Source organism: Myxine glutinosa, chromosome 8 (assembly GCF_964187855.1).
Source record: "Myxine glutinosa chromosome 8, kmMyxGlut1.1, whole genome shotgun sequence".
NCBI classification, from domain to species: Eukaryota; Metazoa; Chordata; class Myxini; order Myxiniformes; family Myxinidae; genus Myxine; species Myxine glutinosa.
The window spans coordinates 104,865,763-104,891,857 of NC_136268.1; the positions used below are offsets into that span (position 1 = coordinate 104,865,763).

General features: G+C 47.9%; 3 protein-coding genes across 3 annotated transcripts in view; 2 read left to right on the top strand and 1 right to left on the bottom strand.

Annotated features, from left to right (window-relative positions):
• The first annotated feature begins 1,458 nt into the window (after positions 1 to 1,458).
• MRPS14 (mitochondrial ribosomal protein S14) lies at positions 1,459 to 5,557 on the top strand. Its single transcript, XM_068103955.2, has 3 exons — positions 1,459 to 1,703; positions 4,741 to 4,899; positions 5,085 to 5,557. Exons 1-3 carry the CDS (start codon positions 1,647 to 1,649, stop codon positions 5,265 to 5,267), a joined length of 399 nt encoding a protein of 132 aa, XP_067960056.2. The 5' UTR covers positions 1,459 to 1,646; the 3' UTR covers positions 5,268 to 5,557.
• Positions 5,558 to 12,511: 6,954 nt separating this feature from the next.
• Positions 12,512 to 20,511, top strand: SEC22B (SEC22 homolog B, vesicle trafficking protein). The gene is made up of 5 exons (XM_068096980.2): positions 12,512 to 13,117; positions 14,965 to 15,074; positions 17,277 to 17,437; positions 19,748 to 19,894; positions 20,131 to 20,511. The coding sequence occupies exons 1-5, from the start codon at positions 13,043 to 13,045 to the stop codon at positions 20,283 to 20,285; spliced, it is 648 nt and encodes a 215-aa protein (XP_067953081.2). The 5' UTR covers positions 12,512 to 13,042; the 3' UTR covers positions 20,286 to 20,511.
• Positions 20,512 to 22,867: 2,356 nt separating this feature from the next.
• LOC137418004 (neurogenic locus notch homolog protein 1-like) overlaps positions 22,868 to 26,095 on the bottom strand; it is an 84,453-nt gene continuing 81,225 nt past the window's right edge. The window contains exon 35 of the mRNA XM_068103948.2: positions 22,868 to 26,016. Coding sequence (XP_067960049.2) covers positions 24,772 to 26,016 — 1,245 coding nt within the window. The 3' untranslated portion in view covers positions 22,868 to 24,771. The remainder of the gene's footprint in view (positions 26,017 to 26,095) is intronic.

The window sequence follows — 26,095 nt, forward strand, 5'->3', positions numbered from 1 at the left end:
TCTGACACTAGCCCCAGACTTATAGTGTAGCAGCATAGCAAACCTGTTGTGCATTTTGTGATACAAGCACCAAATTTGGTACACTAGTAGACTATCATATTATGAAAATATCTGGATATTGGGCCATCTCAGATTCAGAGATTTGATTTTTGCAAGATTTCGATTCGATTGGGATCGAAGAGAACACCTTCTTCGTCTTCTGTACAGTGAAGTTGCCAGCCCTGAATTCTCTGGCTACATCTGGGTGCTTCATTGGGAGTGCAACCGTGTCCCTCAGGTGAACAGGGACCCACCTGGCATAGTGTGTGTGGTCTAAGGCATGGAACCATGGGACCAGTTCCGTCAGGGCATCAAGGTACGTCGTGAATGAAGCCTGCCGCAGAGAACGCACGTAGACCAGTACCAACATCTCTAGTTCCAGCACAGTTGCCCAGTACTGAAAGTTGGGAATGTCTTCTCCTCTCTGGTGACACCAGTCTTCGAACTCAGGCAGGTCTTCTGCATCATCAGCATGTCATACAGTGGCGTTCATACGCACGGTGTTGCAGGATGTGCAGTGCCGCTGCAGTGATTTGATGAGCTCTTCTTGTGCGGGTGACGTGGGCAGCTCGCAGGAAGGAGTCGGCCGTCCCTGGCGTTGCAATCTCAGCTTGCAAAATCTGCAAATCTTGCAAAAATCAAATCTCTGAATCTGAGATGGCCCAATATCCAGATCCTTTCATAATATTATAGTCTACTAGTGTGCCAAATTTGGTGCTTGTATCACAAAATGCACAATTCTTTTGAATATTTGGGCTAAGCCGCCCCGCTATTCAGACTTTGGCACGCTCACGCGGCTGCACCGTCAAATAAACGGTTCCAACCCGTCATTTTTGATGGGCTTTATTCTGGTGATGTGATAACACCCAGATATGACGCCATAAGGCCCGAAACACCCCCCTCCCACATGAGGTCACAATAGACACGTGGCGGTTGGCAATCGGCACGTGCGCATTGCTGTCAGAGACTTATACTAGTTATAGCGACTAAAAGCAAGTCAGGTATGCGTTCCATTCCATTACCAACCAACTTGCCAAGCCAGCCGTTCCTTATCAACCGTTTCGATGGAGTGCTTGCTTGAGTGCTTAAGTCACTTGGCGAGCGCGACACAAGCTGCTCGGTAATGGAACGCACCCCTGGCCTGGCCTGGCGCCAAGCTGTGATTACACGACTGTATAACATTTTATTTATAAGAAAAATGAAAGCGGACGTTGATTCTACTTTACCAACCATTAAACCATCATCCTGAGGAGGTCTTTGTTATTGTTTATTAATATTATTCCTGACATCCTCTCTGTTCTTAATATTTTCTTCCTCAATGTGTTTCTAATTCTCTATTACTTTCAGCTCATCCACGAGCCTCGACACTGTATGTAAAAATATACCATTTTATACTTTATTGAAGAAGCATACGCCTTTGATGATAATAAGCGGTGTATAACCATAGTGTTGTTTACTAATACTGTTTTTTTTATTCCGTGTTTAGCGATGTTTTGAGGTTCAGATATTAAACTATCAATTAAGGTTAACCGTTGTTTGTTCTTGGATGTATTCGAAAAGCTCCATCTAATTTTACCGAGTACATTGCACGTACAATTAATGTGGACATGGCCATGGCCTGGTTGTCCACGCGTTGTCTTTATCCGTTACGGAACAGTCTGTCCGTAAGTTCTCTCATTCGTACCTCATTAACTACCTGTGGCTCGTGTGAATGAGTAATACTTGTGCATTGGTGGATTTTCTTTTTATCGTAATTTCGTTGTTTAGTGTTTGACATTGAACCTCGGGCCTTGTTTAGAATGACACTATTCCTCATTACGACATTAGTACTGTCACTATGAATGTGCCACTACCCAGGTTTTACTGTATTATTATTTATTAAAAACCGCCATTTTATCTGATGCACCTCTTCGTCCGTACCACAGGTGATGACGTAATTGTTAACTCCGCCACCAAAAGTGGATGGAGGTTATGTTTTCACCCCTGTCTGTTTGTTGTGAACAAAATATCTCAAAAGGTTGTGGACAGATTCGGACGAAATTTGGCAGGGATGTAGTGTATGTCAAAAGGACGAAATGATTAGATTTTGGTGAAGATCCGGAATCGGATCCGGCTACTATAATTTTTCAAGTGATTCTTCACCATTGGGAGATAGGGCCAAAAAACGATACATAGCAGGATATCTCAAAAAGTTATGGACGGATTTGGACAAAACTTGTTGGACAGGTTGTGTGTGTGACAAGGAAGATTCTATTCAATTTTGGTGAAGATCTGAATATGGATTCGGACATGAGAATTTTTTTTAAAGTGATTCTTCACCATTGAGTGATATGGCGAACCAGGCGCAGGTATGCTCGAAATGAGTGTCGTTCTAGTTCTACCTGCCATGCTCCTCTTCACCCCTTTCCCTCTCCCCTGTCCCCCATTCCTCTCTGCTTTCCCCCTCGCCTGTCTCCTTTCCCCCTCCCACTTTCCCTCTCGCCTGTCCCTCTTTCCCTCTCCCCCTTTCCCTCTCCCCCTTTCCCTCTCCCCCTTTCCCTCTCCCCCTTTCCCTCTCCCCCTTTCCCCCTTTCCCTCTCCCCTGTCCCCCTTTCCATCTCCCCTGAACCCCCTTTCCATCTCCCCTGTCCCCCTTTCCCTCTCCCCTGCCCCCCTTTCCATCGCCCCTGTCCCCCTTTCCATCTCCCCTGTCCCCCTTTCCATATCCGATGTCCCCCTTTCCATATCCGCTGTCCCCCTTTCCATATCCCCTGCACCCATTTCCATCTCCCCTGCACCCATTTCCATCTCCCCTGTACCCATTTCCATCTCCCCTGTATCCATTTCCATCTCCCCTTGTCCCCCTTTCCATCTCCCCTGCCCCCCTTTCCATCTCACCTGCCCCCCTTTCCATCTCACCTGCCCCCATTTCCATCTCCCCTGCCCCCCTTTCCATCTCCCCTGCCCCCATTTCCATCTCCCCTGTCCCCCTTTCCATCTCCCCTGTCCCCCTTCCCATCTCCCCTGTCCCCCTTCCCATCTCCCCTGTCCCCCTTCCCATCTCCCCTGTCCCCCTTTCCATCTCCCCTGTCTCCCTTTCCATCTCCACTGTCCCCCTTTCCATCTCCCCTGTCCCCCTTTCCATCTCCCCTGTCCCCCTTTCCATCTCCCCTGTCCCCCTTTCCATCTCCCCTGTCCCCCTTCCCATCTCCCCTGTCCCCCTTTCCATCTCCGCTGTCCCCCTTCCCATCTCCCCTGTCCCCCTTCCCATCTCCCCTGTCCCCCTTCCCATCTCCCCTGTCCCCCTTCCCATCTCCCCTGTCCCCCTTCCCATCTCCCCTGTCCCCCTTCCCATCTCCCCTGTCCCCCTTCCCATCTCCCCTGTCCCCCTTTCCATCTCCCCTGTCCCCCTTTCCATCTCCCCTGTCCCCCTTTCCATCTCCGCTGTCCCCCTTTCCATCTCCGCTGTCCCCCTTTCCATCTCCGCTGTCCCCCTTTCCATCTCCGCTGTCCCCCTTTCCATCTCCGCTGTCCCCCTTTCCATCTCCGCTGTCCCCCTTTCCATCTCCGCTGTCCCCCTTTCCATATCCGCTGTCCCCCTTTCCATATCTGCTGTCCCCCTTTCCATATCCGCTGTCCCCCTTTCCATATCCGCTGTCCCCCTTTCCATATCCGCTGTCCCCCTTTCCATCTCCCCTTGTCCCCCTTTCCATCTCCCCTTGTCCCCCTTTCCATCTCCCCTTGTCCCCCTTTCCATCTCCCCTTGTCCCCCTTTCCATCTCCCCTGTACCCATTTCCATCTCCCCTGTACCCATTTCCATCTCCCCTGTACCCATTTCCATCTCCCCTTGTCCCCCTTTCCATCTCCCCTTGTCCCCCTTTCCATCTCCCCTTGTCCCCCTTTCCATCTCCCCTTGTCCCCCTTTCCATCTCCCCTTGTCCCCCTTTCCATCTCCCCTGTACCCATTTCCATCTCCCCTGTACCCATTTCCATCTCCCCTGTACCCATTTCCATCTCCTCTTGTCCCCCTTTCCATCTCCCCTTGTCCCCCTTTCCATCTCCCCTTGTCCCCCTTTCCATCTCCCCTGTACCCATTTCCATCTCCCCTGTACCCATTTCCATCTCCCCTGTACCCATTTCCATCTCCCCTGTACCCATTTCCATCTCCCCTGTACCAATTTCCATCTCCCCTGTCCCCTTTCCATATCTGCTGTCCCCCTTTCCATATCCGCTGTCCCCCTTTCCATCTCCCCTTGTCCCCCTTTCCATCTCCCCTTGTCCCCCTTTCCATCTCCCCTTGTCCCCCTTTCCATCTCCCCTGTACCCATTTCCATCTCCCCTGTACCCATTTCCATCTCCCCTGTACCCATTTCCATCTCCCCTGCACCCATTTCCATCTCCCCTGCACCCATTTCCATCTCCCCTCGTCCCCATTTCCCTCTCTCTTGTCCCTCTTTCCCTCTGTCCCCTTTTCCCTCTCCTCCATCCCCCTTTCGGGTAATTGGGTTGTGGTTGATGTTATTGGAGAGGGGGTAGTATACCTGGATTGGCTTGTGGAGGTTGTGTTTTGTGGATTGAGTAATTGGGTCGTGCTTGAGAGTAGTGATGAATGTCGTACAGCATGATGGATAGGCTGGCCTCATGGGACAAATTTCCTTTTTTCGTATCATAGAAATACTGCTAAATGGCACCACAGCTTTAACCGGTGTGTTATTGCTTAGTGGTTTGCTGGGCCGTGGTTGCAGCCGGTACGTACCAAGTACGTGGACTGGCTGATGGTGCGGGATGTGAAGCGGCGGAAGTTGGCTCACGAATACGCAAATGAGAGACTTCGCATTAATGCTTTACGCAAGAATACCATCCTTCCCAAACCGCTACAGGTACACGGGGCAATTTGAGAATTGAAATGGAAACGTGAATTGACATCTTGCTCAGGAATACAAGTACAGTATGCGTAACTAGGAATGAATGAGTAAGCAGTTTCTCTGTCATTGGGTTTTCACAGTTATTATTTTTATTTATTTATTTCCGATGCCCATTCCCAACCTGCACACGTGGGTGACAGATGGAAGCCGACCGAGAGATTGCTGCGCTGCCACGAGACAGTTGTCCTGTACGGATCAGGAACCGCTGCGTGCTGACGTCACGCCCGCGGGGCGTTAAACGACGCTGGCGGTTGAGCCGCATTGTGTTTCGCCACCTAGCCGACCACGGGCAAATGTCAGGCATTCAGAGAGCCATGTGGTAGAGTCGAGATGGATCTTGACAGATGAGCAAGTCTGCCGTTGTTTTTGTGCTCTAGTCTGATTGTAGCCTCTTCGGGTTGCGAAGGATTCTGCAGGAATGGACGGGACAATGCGCGGGGCCTGTACAGCGGTTCTTTGTCTGCATATTTTATGGGTAACCGCTCCGATCTCGCCATTACATGCCAAAGTTAGTCTCTTAATTTAAAGCCGACAGCCAATCTATTTTACTGTTGTGAGATGCCCCTGTGGTTTGGTAGTTATGTGGGTATTAATAAATGTTTGTAGAACTTGATGCCGATCTGCTTGCATTGGTTCATTTTGGATGAGCTGAGACCAATTGGTGTGGGTTAATAAAGGGTTAAAAGTTCAATCCAAATTGCCAATTGGATTGCATTTGATAACACAAACCATCCACAATGTTTTGATTTTCTTTTCCTTTTTCTTTTCCTAACAGCTCAAACCTTACACAAAAGACTAAACACGTTGAATGAGGACAAAAGGTACTTTGGTCACCATGACCTGGCATACTTAATAAAATGCCTGATAGAGCCTCATTTTCATGTATTTGTATTTCCCTTTTAATTTGCGTATCCCCGTTTTGGGTCAAGCGAGATGGTCCATGAATCCGCCACTAGGAGCTGGGCATGGTGGTCCACGAATCTCCCACTTGGAGCTGGGCACGGTGGTCCACGAATCTCCCACTTGGAGCTGGGCAAGGTGGTCCACGAATCTCCCACTTGGAGCTGGGCACGGTGGTCCACAAATTCCCACTTGGAGCTGGGCACGTTGGTCCACGAATCTCCCACTAGGAGCTGGGCATGGTGGTCCACGAATCTTCCACTTGGAGCTGGGCAAGGTGGTCCACGAATCTCCCACTTGGAGCTGGGCACGGTGGTCCACGAATCTCCCACTAGGAGCTGGGCAAGGTGGTCCACGAATCTCCCACTTGGAGCTGGGCAAGGTGGTCCACGAATCTCCCACTTGGAGCTGGGCAAGGTGGTCCACGAATCTCCCACGTGGAGCTGGGCAATGTGGTCCGCGAATCTTCTACTTGGAGCTGGGCAAGGTGGTCCACGAATCTTCCACTTGGAACTGGGCACGGTGGTCCACGAATCTCCCACTTGGAGCTGGGCACGGTGGTCCACGAATCTCCCACTAGGAGCTGGGCACGGTGGTCCACGAATCTCCCACTAGGAGCTGGGCATGGTTGTCCACAAATCTTCCACGAGGAGCTGGGTGCAGTGGTCCACAAATTCCCACTTGGAGCTGGGCACGGTGGTCCACAAATTCCCACTTGGAGTTAGGCATGGAATGAGTTATTGGAGCATGGAATGAAGGTATTGGAAAGGGTGTTGGAGAGGAGGATAAGGAAGAAAGTGAAGATCGACGAAATGCAGTTTGGATTTATGCCAGGAAGAGGAACGACAGATGCGCTTTTCATTGTGAGGCAGTTGCAGGAGAAGTACATGGATAAGAGGAAGAAGTTGTTTTTTGGGTTTGTTGATCTGGAGAAAGCATTCGATAGGGTTCCACGCAAAGTATTGACATGGGCATTGAGGACGTTAGGAGTGGAGGAATGGTTGATCAGAGTAGTGATGGCAATGTACAAAAGAGCGCGCACAGCTGTAAGGACGAAGGTCGGGAACAGTGGTGAGTTTGAGGTGAAGGTGGGAGTGCATCAGGGGTCGGTACTAAGTCCACTACTATTTGTAGCTGTGATGGAAGTGCTGGCTCAGAACGTAAAGGAGGGTTTACCGTGGGAGTTGTTGTATGCAGATGATCTGGTGTTGATTGCGGAAAGTATGGATGGACTGAAGGAAAAGATGAACAAGTGGAAGGAATGTATGGAGACAAAAGGTCTGAAGGTGAATATCGGAAAAACGAAGGTGATGGCAAGTGGTAAAGCATGTGGTGAGGTGGAAAGAACTGGGAAGTGGCCGTGTGCTGTGTGCAGGAAGGGTGTCGGAGTGAACTCCATTCAATGTACAATGTGCGCTGAGTGGGTTCATCAAAAATGTAGTGGTCTGAGAGGGTCATTTACCAGTGTGGCAGCTACATTCAAATGTAAGGTGTGCACAGAGGGAGCTGCAGATGGAGGAAATGTTGAGTTGGATCTTGGAGACGGCGTGAAGCTGGAAGGTGTGAAAATATTTTGCTACCTCGGAGACATGCTGAATGGAGAAGGTGGATCAGACTCGGCAACGGTTGCTCGAGTGAGATGTGCATGGAAGAAGTTTCGGGAACTGAGTGGCGTGCTGATGAGGAGGAGAGTGTCGCTGAAGCTGAAGGGAAAGGTGTATGCTGCATGTGTGAGAAGTGTTATGATTTATGGGAGCGAGACATGGGTAATGAACGTAGAGCAGCAACGAAGGCTGGAAAGGGTGGAAATGCGAATTGTTCGATGGATGTGCGGAGTATCGTTGAGAGAGAGGAAGACAAATGATGAATTGCGAAAGATGATGGGAATATTGCCTGTGATTGATGCTGTGAAGAGGAACAGGTTGAGATGGTTTGGTCATGTGTTGAGGAAGGATGAAAGTGACTGGTTGAGAAGAGAGATGGAAGTTAATGTAGAAGGAAGTAGAGGACGGGGAAGACCGAGAACGACTTGGCTAAAGATGGTGGAAGAAGAAATGCGGGCAAGGGGGTTAACAAGGAGAGATGCAGAAAATAGGGCAAGATGGAGAAGATTGTCATGGGGACCGCAAGGCTAACCCCCGCTCTAGCAGGGAAAATGGCCTTCAAATGCATGATGATGATGATGATGATGAGTTAGGCATGGTGGTCCACAAATCTCCCACTTGGAGCTGGGCATGGTGGTCCACGAATCTCCCACTTGGAGCTGGGCACGGTGGTCCACAAATTCCCACTTGGAGCTGGGCACGGTGGTCCGCAAATTCCCACTTGGAGTTGGGCACGGGGGTCCACAAATCTCCCACTTGGAGTTAGGCACGGTGGTCCACAAATTCCCACTTGGAGTTAGGCACGGTGGTCCACAAATTCCCACTTGGAGTTAGGCACGGTGGTCCACAAATTCCCACTTGGAGCTGGGCACGGTGGTCCACAAATCTCCCACTTGGAGCTGGGCACGGTGGTCCACGAATCTCCCACTTGGAGCTGGGCACGGTGGTCCACAAATCCCCCACTGTTGGTCGAGCGCGATGATCCATGAGGTTGTTTTTGCAGAATCTCAGTTCTCAATGAAGAGGAAACACTTGGAGATGTTGCATGTGTATAAACTGCTTAAAGCTATAACACAAGTGTAGTATGTTTGTGAAAGTCTGTTTTCCTCCATGTTCAGTGCTCGGTCGAGCCTCTTATGAGTGCACATCGGATTTTTATGTGAAAAAATAAAAAATATTTTTTCACATAAAACGGCTTTTTTGCACGCAAAAAAATTATTTTGCTATTTTCGGAGAAAAAAAATATTTCGCCCTTTTTCGGGAAAAATAAAAAATAATGCCCTTTTTGGTCGAAAATGTCTGGCAACGCTAAAAAAAATTAGGGAATTTTTCGAAATTTTTAACTGCGATCGAAATTTTTAACTGCGATCGATCTCAAAAACAAAACGTTGCGTCCACTTGCGTGCGTTGCGTCCCCAGCGTGCACAGCAGTGAGGCGGTGTACTACAGTGAGAGAGTGTACACAAAGTGTGAACAAGTCTCCTATCAAGATGAGTGCTGCTCTTCGTGACAAGTGGCTGAAGGAATTCAATGCTGGTGGCGATGGGGCTACCTTCAAGTACGTGTCGAGTGACACGGCTTTCTGTCGAGCTTGTGAAAAGACTTTCCGGGCGAAGCAGAAGTCTGAGCTGGCCCAACATGTCCGAGGAGACCGCCACAAGAGCAACTTGGCCTTGAAGAAGAAGACGGTCACGCAAGCCACCATGGAGGACTTTGGTGGCGGAAAGAGGCACAAGTGCGACGTCGTGGCTCAGGAGCTGTGCCAGGCCATGCTGGCCGCTGGCATCCCATGGTCGAAATTGGAAAACCCTGCCCTCCGGTCGTTCCTGGAGAAGCACATCACTCTCCAGATCCCCGATGAAAGCTGGATTCGAAAGCACTACCTCGACAAGTGCTACGACGAGGCCTTGGCGGGGATCCGTGCCGACCTCGGACAGCAGCCCATCTAGCTGTCCGTCGACGAGACGACCGATTTGGCAGGTCGATATGTGGCCAACATCATCGCGGGACGCTTGTCCAAGGAGAGGTACTTCCGTCCCCACCTCGTCCAGTGCATGTTTCTGGAGAAGACCAACTCCGGGGAGATCGTGCGCGCAGTCAGACACGCTGCACTATCTTTGGCCTGATTTCAAGCCGGAGTGCCTCAAGGTCCTCGTCAGCGACGCCGCGGCCTATATGATCAAGGCCGGCCATGCCCTGAAGGAACTCTTCCCGGACTTGCTGCATGTGACTTGCGTTGCCCATGCGCTCCACCGTGTCTGCGAGACAGTCCGAGAAATGTTCAAGGACGTCAACGACCTGATTGCCACGACGAAGAAGGTGTTCGTCAAAGCCCCGTCACGTGTTGTCCTTTGGAAGGAGCAGCAGCCCAATCTTTCTCTCCCCCCGGAGCCCATTCTGACTCGGTGGGGGACGTGGATCGACGCCGCGGTGTTTTGCGCCGAGCACTTCGAGGCCGTCAAGGACATTGTGGACCAGCTGAACGATGACGACGCGATGGCAATCCGGAGTGCCAAGGACCTGTTCGGAAAGGCGGACATCAAGCTCAGTTTGGTCTTCTTAAATGCCCACGTGTCGTTCATCCTGAAGATCCTTAAGCAGCTGGAGGAGGCCGGCATGGAGCTGGCCAAGGCCTTCCAACTCCTTGATCAGGCCAAGGAGGAGCTCGAAAAGATCCGAGGCTGCCGTAAGGAGATCCTGCTCACCAAGTTCAAGGCGGTGCTGCAGCGCAATCCCGACATTGGTGTGCTGAGGACAGTGGCTTTGATCCTGGATGGAGATCAGCACGGATCTGAGGTTGGTGTGCCGGCTGGAGTCAAGCTTGCCGACATCCCCCTCTTGAGGTACTGCCCCATCGTCAGCGTCGACGTGGAAAGGTCCTTCTCCGTCTACAGAAACGTCCTCACCGACCGCCGACACCGCCTCACCAAGGAGAACATTACCAAGATAATGATTTCAAACACCTCCTTTAACCGTTCCTAAAAGGGTCTTGTCAATTTCTTCTAGTCCTCTACTTATCAAACAATGCGGTTGCAATAAAGGTACCTGAACGTCATTTTTTACCTGTTTACTAGCCCAGAGTGCTTAATGTTGTGCAGGAAAAAGCTTACCATTTTTTGTTCTTTTTTTGACTGATTTCTGAAAAACTTGGTAATAATAAAAAACGAATAAAATGGGGAAAAAAAATATTTCGGGATTTTTTCACATAAAAAATATATATTTCCGCTTTTCAAAACATAAAAGGCCTATTTTCTTAACATAAAAATCCGTAGTCTATGAGTTATGAGACAGAATTAAGGAACACTGTTTGCCTCCCATGACTCCCCTTACTTACGCAGTTAAGACCGAATAATAGGGCGTGTCGTTCATTTTTTCAGGAAAGCACCAAATTTGGCACAGATGTAGTATGGACCTATACAATTGTTTTCCTGAGGGGTGCCCAAAAATTCAGAATCCCTGGTGGCCGCCATATTGAATTTCAACATGACCGCCCTCTGTGACCTATTTCCCTCAATAACTTCTATACTATGAGCGATAACACCACAGTTCCAGTGTCTTACCCCATGTTTTCATGGTCTCTGAATCCAATGGGATCAATTGCATAAAGATTGGCATCCATCATCTTTAATTTCAAGATGGCCGCCATGGTGTTTCCATTTTCCTTGAATCTCTCATAGTATTTTAGGTAAAATTTCAATTTCAAAGTGATACACATTGTTTTATTGGTCTCATAACAATGGAATGGTATTAATTAATCAAAGTTACACACAGTTGCAGTTTTAACTTAAAATATTGTGGGCACTTGAAAGGTGGAGGCTCTCGCACAGACGCGTAGTACTACAAGCACTGTCCATCGCAGTCACACAGTGATGTGCAGGGCAGATTTGCCCTGGAGCATTTACAGTTGCCTTTACAGGCCGACTTACAATGGCAGCTTGTAAGCTCTGAACATGCCTCCTGTATCAGTGGTATTGTGGTCCAAATTGGTGTCCAAGAAGTCCCCGTTTTCATCCAGCCCCAATCAGCTGGTGATGGAAGTTCTGGGTTGGGCACAAGTGCCTGACTCCATACGTGTCCAGCCTGAAAACACGCACGTTTTAGGTGTTGTTCGAAGGTGTCTGCTGTTGGGGGAATGTGATCAATTGTTCTTGCCTTCTTCGTGAACAAGTGTCGGCGCATGTCATTCACTGTCTTTATCTCGGTAGTCCGGTCATAGAGGATGGCAACATATATTTCTATGCTCTGTAGTTCCATAGTAATAGCGTCCACAGATGGCCTATAAGCGAGAGCATGAAAGGTCTGCGTGATGCTGGGGTATGCCTCCCAAGCCTTCCAGGCTGTCTTTTTCCCAATTTGGGCAAAAAATGACACGGTGTCGCAGCCAGTGAAGGCATGAAATAATGGCAAAGACTCGGACTTCCTGCGGCCAAGGCCGGTGGCAATTTTATGGATGGCAAGGTAGCGGTAGCTTTTACCAATGGCAATCCAGAGTTCCTCCACACCGTGTGACTGGTAGGTAAAGTAGTGTGCTATTGCCAAGACCACAATATCAGAATCTACAGTTCGAATCAATACCCGTTTTCTCCCCTTTTTCACGGCATCCAGGACATTTTTTTGGCTTTTTTGAATTTTCTGAATTTTTGGGCGCCCCTCAGGAAAACAATTGTATAGGTCCATACTACATCTGTGCCAAATTTGGTGCTTTCCTGAAAAAATGAACGATGCTTCCTCTTAACTGCCTAACTACCTGTCCCCCTTTCCACGAATCTCGTGGCTGTGCCATAGTTGCAGTCGGTACGTACCAAGTACGTGGACTGGCTGATGATACGCGATGTGAAGCGGCGGAAGTTGGTTCACGAATACGCGAATAAGAGACTTCGTCATGCGATCCGCTTTGGGTTGCATTTTCATTTTATTTGGTAGAGTGTGCGAACGCAAAGGTGTGAAACTTCACAAGAAGCATTCGAAAGCTCAGAAACACCAAGCATTCACAAATTGGTGAGTTGAATTTCACGGTGAAAATTTAGGCGGTGTATAAGAGCTGACGCCGTTACTAGGCTCTCAATGGTTTTTTTTTTACCAATTTTAACGGTTGCTTGGTTTTCATCTTGGACTTTTGAGCCACTCTGCCAGTTAATGAATTTCTATACGATTAAAGAGTATTTCGCGAGATATATACAGTTTGACGGGAGGGAATGAAATACACAGAACGAATTCATTCAGGTGGTTGAGGTTGGGTTGAGTAGCGTTTTTGTTCCCAGTGTACGAGGCCGCTAGAAATCGACAAGCAAAGACAATTGTGGAGTAAAAAGGAGAGGACAGGCCTGTGGTAACGTAATAGTAAAGGGAAGGGTAAACGAAGAGTGTAAAAAGTGATTACTGGACTGTGGGCCACGTCATCCATTACTCCCGGTGCGGGGCTCTGGGCTCATCGGCCCAGGCATAAAAGACGCGGTGAGGCGACTCGTTCACGTTGCGATGCAGTGAGACGGTGACTCTGTTAACGTGACGAGCGTGTGTGGCCAAGGACGAGGAGACGAGTTCGGTGAGATATCGGCAGCGCCGCGAGACACGCGCACACACACGAAGGCAGAATGGTGGTGATGACTATGATCGCCCGAGTGGCGGATGGGCTACCGTTGGCAGCGTCGATGCAGGAAGATGAACAGGTGAGTCAGGTCCGAGTACAAATGTGCCGTCACAAGTCTGAGTGAGGTGTTAAGAGTGTCGGTATATGGCCATGGGTGTGCGAACTAACAGGTGTCGGTGTACGGGTGTGCGAACCAATACAATTACAATAGGGATGTGGTTATACAGGTGTGAACGAATAAGGGTGTTGGTGTACGGGTGTGCGAACAAATAGGGATGTGGTTATACAGGTGTGAACGAATAGGGGTGTCGGTCTACGGATGTGCGAACAAATAGGGATGTGGTTATACAATATACAGATATGTGAACGAATAGGGGTGTCGGTGTACGGGTGTGCGAACAAATAGAGATGTGGTTATACAGGTGTAAACGAATGGAATAGGGATGTGGTTATACAGGTGTGTGAACGAATAGGGGTGTCGGTGTACAGGTGTGCGAACAAATAGGAATGTGGTTATGCAGGTGTGTGAACGAATAAGGGTGTCGGTGTACGGGTGTGTGAACAAATAGGGATGTGGTTATACAGGTGTGAACGAATAGGGGTGTCGGTGTACGGATGTGCGAACGAATAGGGATGTGGTTATACAGGTGTGAACGAATAGGGGTGTCGGTGTATGGGTGTGCGAACGAATAGGGATGTGGTTATACAGGTGTGAACGAATAGGGGTGTCGGTGTACGGGTGTGCGAACAAATAGGGGTGTGGTTATGCAGGTGTGAACGAATAAGGGTGTCGGTGTACAGGTGTGCGAACAAATAGGAATGTGGTTATACAGGTGTGTGAACGAATAGGGGTGTCGGTGTATGGGTGTGCGAACAAATAGGGATGTGGTTATACAGGGTGTGAACGAATAGGGGTGGCGGTGTACGGGTGTGCGAACGAATAGAGATGTGGTTATACAGGTGTGTGAACGAATAGGGGTGGTGTGCGAACGAATAGGGGTGGCAGTGTATGGGTGTGCGAACGAATAGGGATGTGGTTATACAGGTGTGTGAATGAATAGGGGTGGTGTGCGAACGAATAGGGGTGGCAGTGTGCGGGTGTGCGAACGAATAGGGATGTGGTTATATAGGTGTGTGAACGAATAGGGGTGTCGGTGTACGGGTGTGTGAATGAATAGGGGCAGTGTGCGGGTGTGCGAACGAATAGGGATGTGGTTATACAGGTGTGTGAATGAATAGGGGTGGTGTGTGGGTGTGCGAACGAATAGGGGTGGCAGTGTGCGGGTGTGCGAACGAATAGGGATGTGGTTATATAGGTGTGAACGAATAGGGGTGTCGGTGTATGGGTGTGCGAACGAATAGGGATGTGCTTATACAGGTGTGTGAACGAATAGGGGTGTCGGTGTACGGGTGTGTGAACGAATAGGGGTGTCGGTGTACGGGTGTGTGAATGAATAGGGGCAGTGTGCGGGTGTGCGAACGAATAGGGATGTGGTTATACAGGTGTGTGAATGAATAGGGGTGGTGTGTGGGTGTGCGAACGAATAGGGGTGGCAGTGTGCGGGTGTGCGAACGAATAGGGATGTGGTTATATAGGTGTGTGAACGAATAGGGGTGGGTGTGCGAACGAATAGGGATGTTGGTGTACGGGTGTGCGAACGAATAGGGATGTGGTTATACAGGTGTGTGAACGAATAGGGGTGGGTGTGCGAACGATTAGGGATGTGGTTATACAGGTGTGTGAACGAATAGGGATGTCGGTGTACGGGTGTGTGAACGAATAGGGATGTGGTTATACAGGTGTGTGAACGAATAGGGGTGTCGGTGTACGGGTGTGTGAACAAATAGGGATGTGGTTATACAGGTGTGTGTACGGGAGTGCGAACGCGCCAGTGTGCACGAGTGTGAACTGGTGTTTGTGTGCAGTCCGGTAGGAATCTCATGGAATACCAGAGCCAGGCGAAGCAGCTGTTCCGCAAGTTGAACGAGCAGTCTCCATCTCGCTGCACGCTCGAAGCGGGTCCCATGATGTTCCAGTGAGTCTCACCTGACATTGTCGATGTTTAGCCAGCCAGGTCGTCCATAGGTGGTCGTGATAATACGTTTTGGAAATGCACGGTGACCTTTTGCATTGATGGTCTATGGTGAGTGGGTATGTTTCCCTCATGATTCCCATCTCCTTGGGAAAGCGGAGCACATCAATATACTCGTATAATGGAGCATATGTATGTATGTCTGTTCTTCACCTATTGGTTGGACAGCTGACCTGACTCCACCCACAAATGTAACCTGAAATACTTAACCTAAAGTACCCAGAGGACCCTAAATACCCCCAAAAGACTGAAAAGACCCAATGAACCCCAAAGACCTGAACGACCCTGAAGACCTAAAAGACCCCAAAGACTGAAAATATTCCAAAGACCCTTTAAGACACAAAAGACCCCAAAGACCAAAAATACCCCCAAAGACTGAAAATACCCCAAAGATCCTTAAAGTCCAAAAAAACTCCAAAGAATGAAAAGACCCAAAAGACTGAAAAGACCCTGAAGACCCAAAAGACCTTTATCTACTATGATATGGCGAACCAACTACTGCAAGTGCAGCCCCATCCCCTTTTAACCACCATTTTGAATAATAACTGGATGAGGTCCTTGTGTTAATGAGTTTGAAGCCCATAGTGTTTTGTTAGATGTGTTGTTTTTTTTTTGGTTTGGATGGCAATTTTATCTTATTTGCCATTTTATGTTTGAGCCATTTTTAAAAAAAATTAAAAAATTCTTATCCCTGCAATATTTGTAAATCAACTGTAATTCAGCCCATGGCTGCGAAAGTCTTTTTTAAAAAATAAACCGTTGATTGATTGACCCTTAAAGGGGAGCCCAAACAATATATATATATATATTTATTTTCTGAAAAACCATTGGCAATCATTAATCACGGTCTTATTTGAAGGGAATTTCTTTTTTATTTGCCAATCACAAAGTGCAGAAAAAAACCCTAGACTGTCGATTTTTGAGATTGCAAGTGACGTCACATTGTGAACTCAGTGATCCTGCCTGCGATGATATAGAGAAACGCCACATTGCGAGCTCAGATTCTGATACTGATTGGAGATGAAAGTGGGAGGGGGGTTCGGGCGTGTGGAGTTGTCGTGGGGTATTGTTAGCTGGGGTGACTGTTGATAGGGGATTGTGAGGGGGGGGGGGGGGGTGGAGTGGGATGAGGGGTGTGGGGTGGTCATGGGTATTGTTATCTGGGGTGACTGTTGAAGGGGGATTGTGGGGTGAGGTGTTGTTACGGGCTAGGGTAACGGTTGATAGGGGAATGTGAGGGGATGGTGGAGTGGGGTGAGGGGTGTTGGCAGTCATGGGTATTGTAAGCTAGGGTGATGTTTGGTGTTTTGTTTTTTTGTTTTTTTTCTGGAAAATTGAAGCCTCAAAAATCAAGGGAACCTAAGTTGGACAGAAATCAGCAAGAGAAATATTACCAAAGGAAATCAGCAAGAAATCCAAGACAAAGTAGTTGTCAGCAGAAAATGTCTGATGGCAGAAAAATGTGTTTGCTCGCTTGGAACAAGATCACCCTTAGGGCGCCTGTAGGGCAGGTTCTCGGCTAGTAAATACAATAAACCGAGTAAAGGGTTTAGTAGACTTTAGGGTGTACAAACAAGTTGGCTATCTAGATTTAAATTGGTGGACGACATCACAACCAATGGAAAAGATTGTTATTGGAGGTCCGACTTAAGATGGTGGTGCACCACCTGTTGATGCGTGGGATTGAACAGCCTCTGAAAGGTGGTTCTACAAATGGAGAATGGGCGGTAAGCCTGGATATGGGGAGTTTAACCAATTAGAAAAACATAATCCCATAGAGTGACATGTCATGCTGTTGTCCGAGCCCATGGAGAAGTGCAGTACTCCATTGAACTACAAATACCGAGGAAGAATCCTGATTTTTCAGTTGTTGAACTTGCCTTACCTTACCTTCCTTCCTTCTGAAATATCATCCTATTTTTATTCCATAATTTAGCACTTCCCTCCCCTTGGGAAAGAGTTACAGATGTAAAATGAACAGCTATGCTTTTAAAGGAGGTAGAAGAGGTCTCTCTCTCTCAAATCTTTATTTTAGTTTCAGATCATTAAGACTCTATATAATACTTTCAACAAAATACCACATGCAGTGCAGGGAACATGGAATTAATTTCTATTGAGCCTTCCATCCCGCCCACTGCACCCCAGATACCTGATTGAGCAAGGTGTTTGCTACCTGGTGTTATGCGAGGGTGCATTTCCCAAGAAGCTGGCTTTTGCGTACCTGGAGGAGCTGCAAACCGAGTTCCACGAACTCTATGGCAAAAAGGTGGCAGCAGTGTCACGGCCTTATTCATTCATCGAGTTTGGTAGGCTTCCAAATTCAGACCTCCATTGTGCTTATGTTTGTTGATACTTCCCTGGTCTTTGCCTTTAAAACTGTTCCTTGTGCTGCCTTCTTCACTTCCTCGTGTTGCATACTGCTCCTCAATCATGTGGCCCAGCATCTCTGGGTTTCCTGCACTCGCAAAATTACAAATTGTTGTTGGTATAATGAATAAAATGTAAGGATGGCGTGTACCAGAATGTGAGAAAAACTTCGTTATCGTAACCGTCCGTCTGCCATTTTGATATGATATAGTACAACAATGTACTGCGGACAAAACGTCACCTCCGGTTTACTGCAATTTTACAGCATCGGGTGCTGGTGTGAATGCGAGTCAGTGGGCAATGCGAGTATTTCAATGTCGCCATTTTTTTTGGTGTGAAAACCGTTAGAGAACCGGTGAACACGGACCAAGCGGACTTCGTCTCTTAGATGGTAACTGGGGCGGAAATTCAGCTTCACCACCGTCTAGGATCCTGAAACCAAATTGGAATTTGTACAAGGGGTCACCTCCACGTGAGAAATTTTGCCGTCGATAAATTGCCTATTCTTCACGAAACACACAATGGGGTCATTAATGTTCACTAGCTATTATGTAAGTGTGATACCTCGACTCCACCATCTCAGTCATTGTTGGGACATAATGAAAACATTGCCTGAATTTGAGGCCAAACCCCACTTTTCAGCCTCTTATAGGGGGAAGGTCCGGATGGGGAGCACAATCCCCATGAGACCTTGTTGTTCTGATGCATTGTACTAAATTCAGTCCTTATCGCTTGGGTGGTTTGTCAGGGGATTTTCGTCAAATGTTAACGGACATACGTACAGCTGGACACCGGGACCACTCAACGTTATTTTGGAGATATACTCAGAAATAACCAAACAATTGGCCAGTATTGTACGATTGTATGCTGTACCAAGAACTTTTTGAATGCCCCTCGTACACTGACTTCTGTGTCCTTATTTTACATGTAATTAACGTGAAAACTCCTTCATGGAGCAATTTGGGACCATAGTATCGATATATAATACCAGCAGAAGTACCCGGTGTTGCTGGGGGAGGGGAGGGTAAGGGGGGGGGGGGAGTGGAGTAAGGGGAGGGGAGGTAAGGGGGGGGAGTGGGGGTAATGGGAGGGGGGAGGGGGGAGAGGTGGGAAGGGAGGGGGAGAGGTGGGAAGGGAAGGGGAGGGGGGGAGAGATGGGGTGGGAGGGGGGGAGGGGGGAGAGGTGGAGGGGGGAGAGGTGGGGAGAGGCAGGAGAGGAAGGGGCTTCATATATATGCTGGTGGGTGAATGTGGCGTTCATCACGTTTCTGAATTAGTCCGTGGGCTGAGTAGGGTTTACATGCACCCCCCCCACAACTTAACTTCCCGGGTATGTCCATGTACCCCCCACCCTAGGGGTTAGGAAAAACCATGTTAACAGAAAAAAAAACTCATTCCCAAGGTACCTCCCATGCATATTTTGATGTTACCCCACCTGTGTCAGTGATTTCCGAAAATTAGGGGTAGGCGAAATTCAAATGGCCATAACCTTTTACCTAGTCATCCTATGGTTGCATATGACCCCTCAAAATGTTTGTCCTGGGACACTCTTTACAATGATATGTGTTATATGCAAATGAGGTCACCAGAGGTCAAACTATGAGGGAATGAGTTTTTTTCTGTTAACATGGTTTTTCCTAACCCCTAGGGTGGGGGGTACATGGACATACCCGGGAAGTTAAGTTGTGGGGGGGGGTGCATGTAAACCCTACTCAGGCCACGGACTAAATTAAGTTTGATGCCGATCAGGAAGAAGAAGCCATACGACCAACTTCGTACACTTCCGGAATCGTTTGATTTATTTGTATTCAAATGTCTGGTGATTGTTTTGTATTGATTTATGCAAATGTGTACCTGTATATAACTGTCTTTAATTTTAAAAAGCTTAGGCACTATCGAATGTTTGTTTTTTTTTAACTCCCAAAACATTTTTTTTTTGCCTGAAACACTCCCAGGCACTCACTGATGAACCTCTGAAAGTTTGACGAAGATCCGTTCAGCCATCTCTGAGAAAAATGGCGACAGACAGACAGACAGACATGCACGACAGACAGACATGCACGACAGACATCTCTCTTATATAGTAGATTAGATTGTTAAAGTGATTGACTCTTTCATCTACTTCCACCATAAACGTATACCATCGTAAGGAATCCCTAAGTTAGCTGAGCCCACATTGTCCTCAGCTCAACCCTGAATCCCTACCCACTTTTCATCTTCTTCCTCCTTTCACCTCCATCCCACCCCAGACACTTACATTCAGAAAGCCAAGAAGTCCTACGTGGATTCCCGCACACGGCGCAACTTGAGCTCTATCAATACCGAGCTGCAGGACGTACAACGGATCATGGTAACTAATATTGAAGAGGTGCTGCAGAGAGGTGAAGCACTGTCTGGTGAGTTGTAAACGAACCTGGTCTTTTACTCGACCCCTTAAGGTCGTCATGTCAAATTTCTCCAGGACCATTTAAAATTGAGCTCTTATCTAATCGTCGTACTGCACGGTCATTTATCTGCAAGAAGCAAAACACTGAGAATTACATAAAGCTTTCTTTGCATCTTGACTGTCCAAATACTTACCTGGCTTATCTGTTTTAACGGTGCCCGACCGATTCTGCGCCCTCGACCCCAGTGTTGGACAGCAAGGCAAGCAGCCTCTCGAGCCTTTCTCGGAAGTATCGGCAGGATGCACGATACCTCAACATGCGCTCCACGTATGCCAAAGTGGCTGCCGTGGCGCTTTTCTCTCTCATGTTCATTCTGTACATCCGCTTCTGGTGGCTCTGATATTGGTTCTGCACTACCTTTTCCTTCACCTACCATGTTCCGTACTAGTCACTGCAGTGTTTCAGAAAATGTTTACCCTATTCCTTTTTTTTTTTTCCGATGACTAGTTCTTGCTTCCACGTGCAGTTGTGCTTTGTTTGTGTATAGCATATATATGTGTCATGCTGACAACATTGTAGGCCCTTCATAATGTGAGCAACCATTAAAGTTCCATGTTGAGTCCAAAGTTCAGGAACTGATTTTTGTTTCCCGATGCCTCGGGAGTGCATCAGGGGTCGGTACTAAGTCCACTACTATTTGTAGCTGTGATGGAGGTGCTGGCTCGGAACATAAAGGAGGGTTTGCCGTGGGAGTTGTTGTATACAGATGATGTGGTGTTGATTGCAGAAAGTATGGATGAACTGAAGGAGAAGATGAACAAGTGGAAGGAATGTATGGAGACAAAAGGTCTGAAGGTGAATATCGGAAAAACGAAGGTGATGGCAAGTGGTAAAGCATGTGGTGAGGTGGAAAGAACTGGGAAGTGGCCCTGTGCTGTGTGTAGGAAGGGTGTCGGATTGAATTCCATTCAACGTACAATGTGCGCTGAGTGGGTTCATCAAAAATGTAGTGGTTTGAGAGGGTCATTAACCAGTGTGGCAGCTACTTTCAAGTGTAAGGTGTGCATAGAGGGAGCTGCAGATGGAGGAAATGTTGAGTTGGATCTTGGAGACGGCCTGAAGCTGGAAGGTGTGAAAACATTTTGTTATCTAGGAGACATGCTGAATGGAGAAGGTGGATCAGACTCGGCAACGTTTGCGAGAGAGATGTGCATGGAAGAAGTTTCGGGAACTGAGTGGCGTGCTGACGATGAGGGGAGTATCGTTGAAGCTGAAGGGAAAGGTGTATGCTGCAATGCTGCATGTGTGAAGTGTTATGATTTATGGGAGCGAGACATAGGTAATGAACGTAGAGCAGCAACGAAGGCTGGAAAGGGTGGAAATGCGAATGATTCGGTGGATGTGTGGAGTATCGTTGAGAGAGGAAGTCAAATGATGAATTGCGAAAGATGATGGGAATAGAGCCTGTGATGGATGCTGTGAAGAGAAACAGTTTGAGATGGTTTGGTCATGTGTTGAGGGAGGATGAAAGTGACTGGTTGGGAAGAGTGATGGAAATGAATGTGGGAGGAAGTAGAGGACGGGGAAGACCGAGAAAGACTTGGCTGAAGATGGTCGAAGAAGAAATGCGGGCAAGGGGGTTAACAAGGAGAGATGCAGAAAATAGGGCAAAATGGAGAAGATTGTCATAGGGACCGCAAGGCTAACCCCCGCTCTAGCAGGGAAAATGGCCTTAAAATGCCTGTTGTTGATGCCTAGGGTAAATTAGCACTTTGTGGAGGAGCTTAAGTTGAGCAATTTGAAACCACTAGGGCATGCCCGTACTATATATATGCCCGTACTATATATCTATCTAAAATTATATCCCCCCCCTCTATTTACATGAAATGGTTTGGTTCATTCGCAACGCCAAAGCGAACGGCGAACGGCTTGCGAGTACAGTGACAATCCCCCCCTCTATTTACATGAATGGTTTGGTCCATTCGCAACGACCACAGAACCCCCCCCTCTATTTACATGCAATGGTTTGGTCCAAAGCGAACGGCTTCCGGAGTTTGGTAAAGCAATCGCCATCGCGTGCACAAACGCGCAGGAAAGCGAATGAATCGCAAATTCGTTTTTATTAGTTTTAAAACTTTATTAAAACATAGTTTAACGCCAACATAGTTTGCAAACGTGAAATAAATGAATACGCTCTCAAATGTGCCATCCGAGGCAGAGTGTGCCCGCCACGTTCGGCACACGTGATAGCTCGCTGCTCTCTGATTGGTTGAAGCGTTTTTTGGACATAGCTCGGTAGGTACTTGTCCGATTAATTTCAAACCTTGAAAAGGCACATCCTCGGGTCCCCAGCAATATACCTGGCAAGTTTCAAGTATATCGGACCCGTGGTTGTCGAGAAACAGCGGTCACAGACAAACACACAGACAGACACACACACAGAGATTGCTGGCATTATAGATAGATTACACTTGGAACAAGCACTGGGCAGGGCCAGACGCATTACACATTCTCCCAGAACCATTATTTTTGTTGGTCTTTCGTATGCAGCACATTGCTGCAAATAGCATCATTGGCTGAGGGCGTGCAGCAGAGCTGCTGTAGGTTAAAAATTTGACCATGTTTCTGGCGATAGCTCGCCTACTCTATGCAAAGGACACCATGGGATCTTTAATGTACACTAATTTTGGCAGACTCTGTACCCAGTTTAACGTCCATCCACTGGACGACAAATACATTGATGCCTTGCCTTAATTGTGGGACACCAGGATTGATAGTTTGTAGCTGGGCCGAGATTCAAACCCAGGCTCGACTGCTCAGAGTCCATTGCAATTGATCATTTTACATGAATTGCAGAACGAACTTGGCATTGACACGGTCGATATTTTTGTACGATGATCTCTCAAGTCATAACAATGTGTGTGAGAGAGAGAGACAGACAGACACAGAGAGGAGAGATAATCATACAACAAAGATGGCCCGTTTGGTTGTAGATAAAAATTTTATTACGACAGTGAGGCGTACAAAAAGAAACATTCTAGTTATTTGTCCTGCAAAACTATAATAATAAAACATTTAATGCAAGGATTCTTAAAACGGCTTTCTATTATTCACAACGGAAGGGCCTGTTACAACAATACTATTTGAGCCAAATGACTGGACCAATTGGGTACTGTGCTGGTGTGTGTACAGGACACTAGATCTCGAGATTAATTTGGTTAACGCAAAGACATCGGTGTGAGCGGCCTGTCTGTAGGTGTGCCGGTGGTCAGTCATGGCGCTCACGTGACACAAGCTGCCTTCCCACTACCGACCAAAATTGGAGTGGACCATTACGCGTTGGAGGCATGTTCGTCGTTGCCACGGTAACCCAGGCACGTAAAGCCTTGTGGTGCAGGTGTTCTCGCAACTCTCACTCTGCTAAATTGTGCCAGGTGGCGCACTACAATCTTTTGATCCTTTGGTTATTCCACCCGTGTATATCTCAACGTGGTTAATGGGAAGCCGTTTTTCCATATACAGTATGTTCTCCATGTGAGCCTCAAATTGCCCACAACGGAGTTGATGTGCACCCTTTGACACACGGGGTCACGTGTTAGTGCTAATCCCTCTGCGCGCGACGTCCCCGGTAAATGGGACGTGCGCTTGGTTAATAAGGCAACATGTGAAACTGTTAGGCCTAAACCAACGCAAAATATTTGCATCGGTGTTAATCTACACTATTTCAGGGCAGGGTTTAAAAAATAAAATAAAGGCCAGCGGAAATGCTGACAAAAAACAAAAAAATCTTTTCTTGAGAAAATACACAAATTTGCAGAATTACAATAAAAGCGCAACATCTTGCATCAAATTTAAGGCTGTTATTACTCCCTCGTTTGAACTAGATAGCACATTGCTATAAACAAGGCATCAAAACACAGTTATAAATGTATTTCAAAAAATAATGTAATTTTTTAAAAAAAAGACTGCATTATTTAAGACTTATTCAAGTGGAGTACATTACCAAGTGGAGAGATTGGGTCATCGTCTCGTCAAGTCCACTGCTTCGAGCTTGGAATTAATATTTCGAAGGATAAAAACGACAAAGCACTTGGCGTTAGACATCGTGGAAATTCTTCTCTAACACGGTACTTCGCATCTTCAAACAAAGCCAATTCATCTTTAATAAATACTCTTACGAGGTGGAACGTCGGTCCGAGGTCCCGAATGCAGCAGCATGCAGGACTTGAGCGTTGGTGACCTGGAAGGGCCGAGCAGCTCCACATGCAACAAGAAACCCTCCATTCTGGCCATTTGGAGGAGCCCACGATTTGCATTCAGAATGTTGCGAAGCTGTAAAGTTCAAAGGCCCAAAACTCCAGTCTTAAACTGAACTTCCACGGATAACCCCGACCTCATACAAGGTATATATAGTTATAAAAACCCATCTCCCCTTTATACAAAACCTGCACTCATCCAATTGCCATTCCACTAATCACTTACACAAACCGTTATGAGTATGTGCTGAGCCTGTAGCACCGACAATTTCACATGCGGGAGGGTGAGTCGGAGATGGGTGGAAAGGTCAAGACCTCTTGCAATGTTCATCTTAGATGGCTGAGGTCCTGCATCCGTAATGCTAGGCTCCAAGCGTACCTCTCCCGGCTGCCGGGCACCCTCGTACGGGGTTTGATAGCGACGGACCACGACAGGTTATGGACATCACCAATGAAAACTTCCCGTCACCACTTACCACCTCACCACTCCTTGTCAACCCACTGCAAAATCCCCGCCATGTTTGTCGGCTGACAGACAAAGTTAATAAGACAATCTTCCACCGAGGGTATCCACGAGTAAACATCCACGAGCACGAGGAAAATAACGTTTTAGAGTTTGGCATTTGTAGTTCACATGTAAACTGGCATGCTTAGCTGGCCAGGTACATCTACCGGTCTCGAGCCAAGTCCCTGCCTTAAGGATGGACTTATAATACTCTCAGACCAGTCTGCAATTCCACCGGCTGGAGAAGCATTTGACCACTGCTCTGGAGACGACGACTGCTCGGGAGATGGGGTCAGGTAAGGGTGTTCGGATGTCAGGGGCAAGTTTTGGGCCTGGAGTTGCTGAAAGGGGACGGCTGGCCTACAGATAGCTGTCCCATCTCCGCGCTGAGTCGGTGGGGTTGGAAAATGGTTGACGTCGGCTGCTTCGCCCTTCACTTCAGCCTCTCGAGGTGGTGACAATAAACGGGTTGGGGCTGTCGAGAACTGCAAACGTGGCCCATGTGAAGTAGAAGAGGGTGGAATAAAATGCGCTGGGGGTATCGGTTGCCTTTGAGCTGGAATGAAGAACGTTCCACTTCCCCCAAAGCGGTGGAGGTGATGTTCGTGAGCAAGCGGTTTGCCGACAGGGTAGCCCTGTAGACCAGTAGAAGGTAGTATGTTTGGCAAAAAGTGGTTTTGTACTATCATTGGCCTTTGTGGTAGCAGCTGCACTTGCTGTGGACCATATTGTGACTGGAGCCAGTAAGCAGTCGACTGCGGTGAAGCCAACCGCTGCTGAGGGTGAAGGTAGTGGTGTTGCCGAGGCCCATGCGCAACCATCCCTGGCTGGCCTGAATCGATCGAGGAATAAAGAATAGATGGAGCTCCCTGACATGTTGACGTTAGCATTGTTGGAGATAATGCACCATTGGATGACTCGGAATCTACCGGTGAAAGCGAAGCCGAGCCGTCAAGGCCCAGCAGCCGACTGCTCTCTGCAGCAGTACTTGTCCCCGCTCTCTTTCCTCCCCTTTTCGCTCGACCTGTCCCAGCTTCCGCTTTCACATGCCTACGTGGCCCACCCTTCTTTCCAGATTTTTGGTTGCTAGAAAATGGAGGTGTTCCCGTTCCATTACTTAACTGGGCTGGCACTGTTGAGGAGAGACCTGCCGTCATACCACTGTTGGCCTCTGCACCTCCAGAAGGACTCCGAACCAAGTTGAACTCGTCAAGCAAACGGACAATGTCGTGATGTAGTCGCTCTTGCGCCACGTCTCGTGGAAGTCGGTCCATGTGGTCTGTGATGTCTCGGTTGGCAAAATGCTCCAGCAACAGTTGTGCTGCTTCATAGCTTCCCTCCCGCGCTGCCAGAAACAATGGCGTCTCCTCCTTTAAAAAGAAAGAAAGGATAACCACCCAGTTTTAGTAACATTTCCTGGAAATAGTACACCAACCAAGGTTTTGTAGT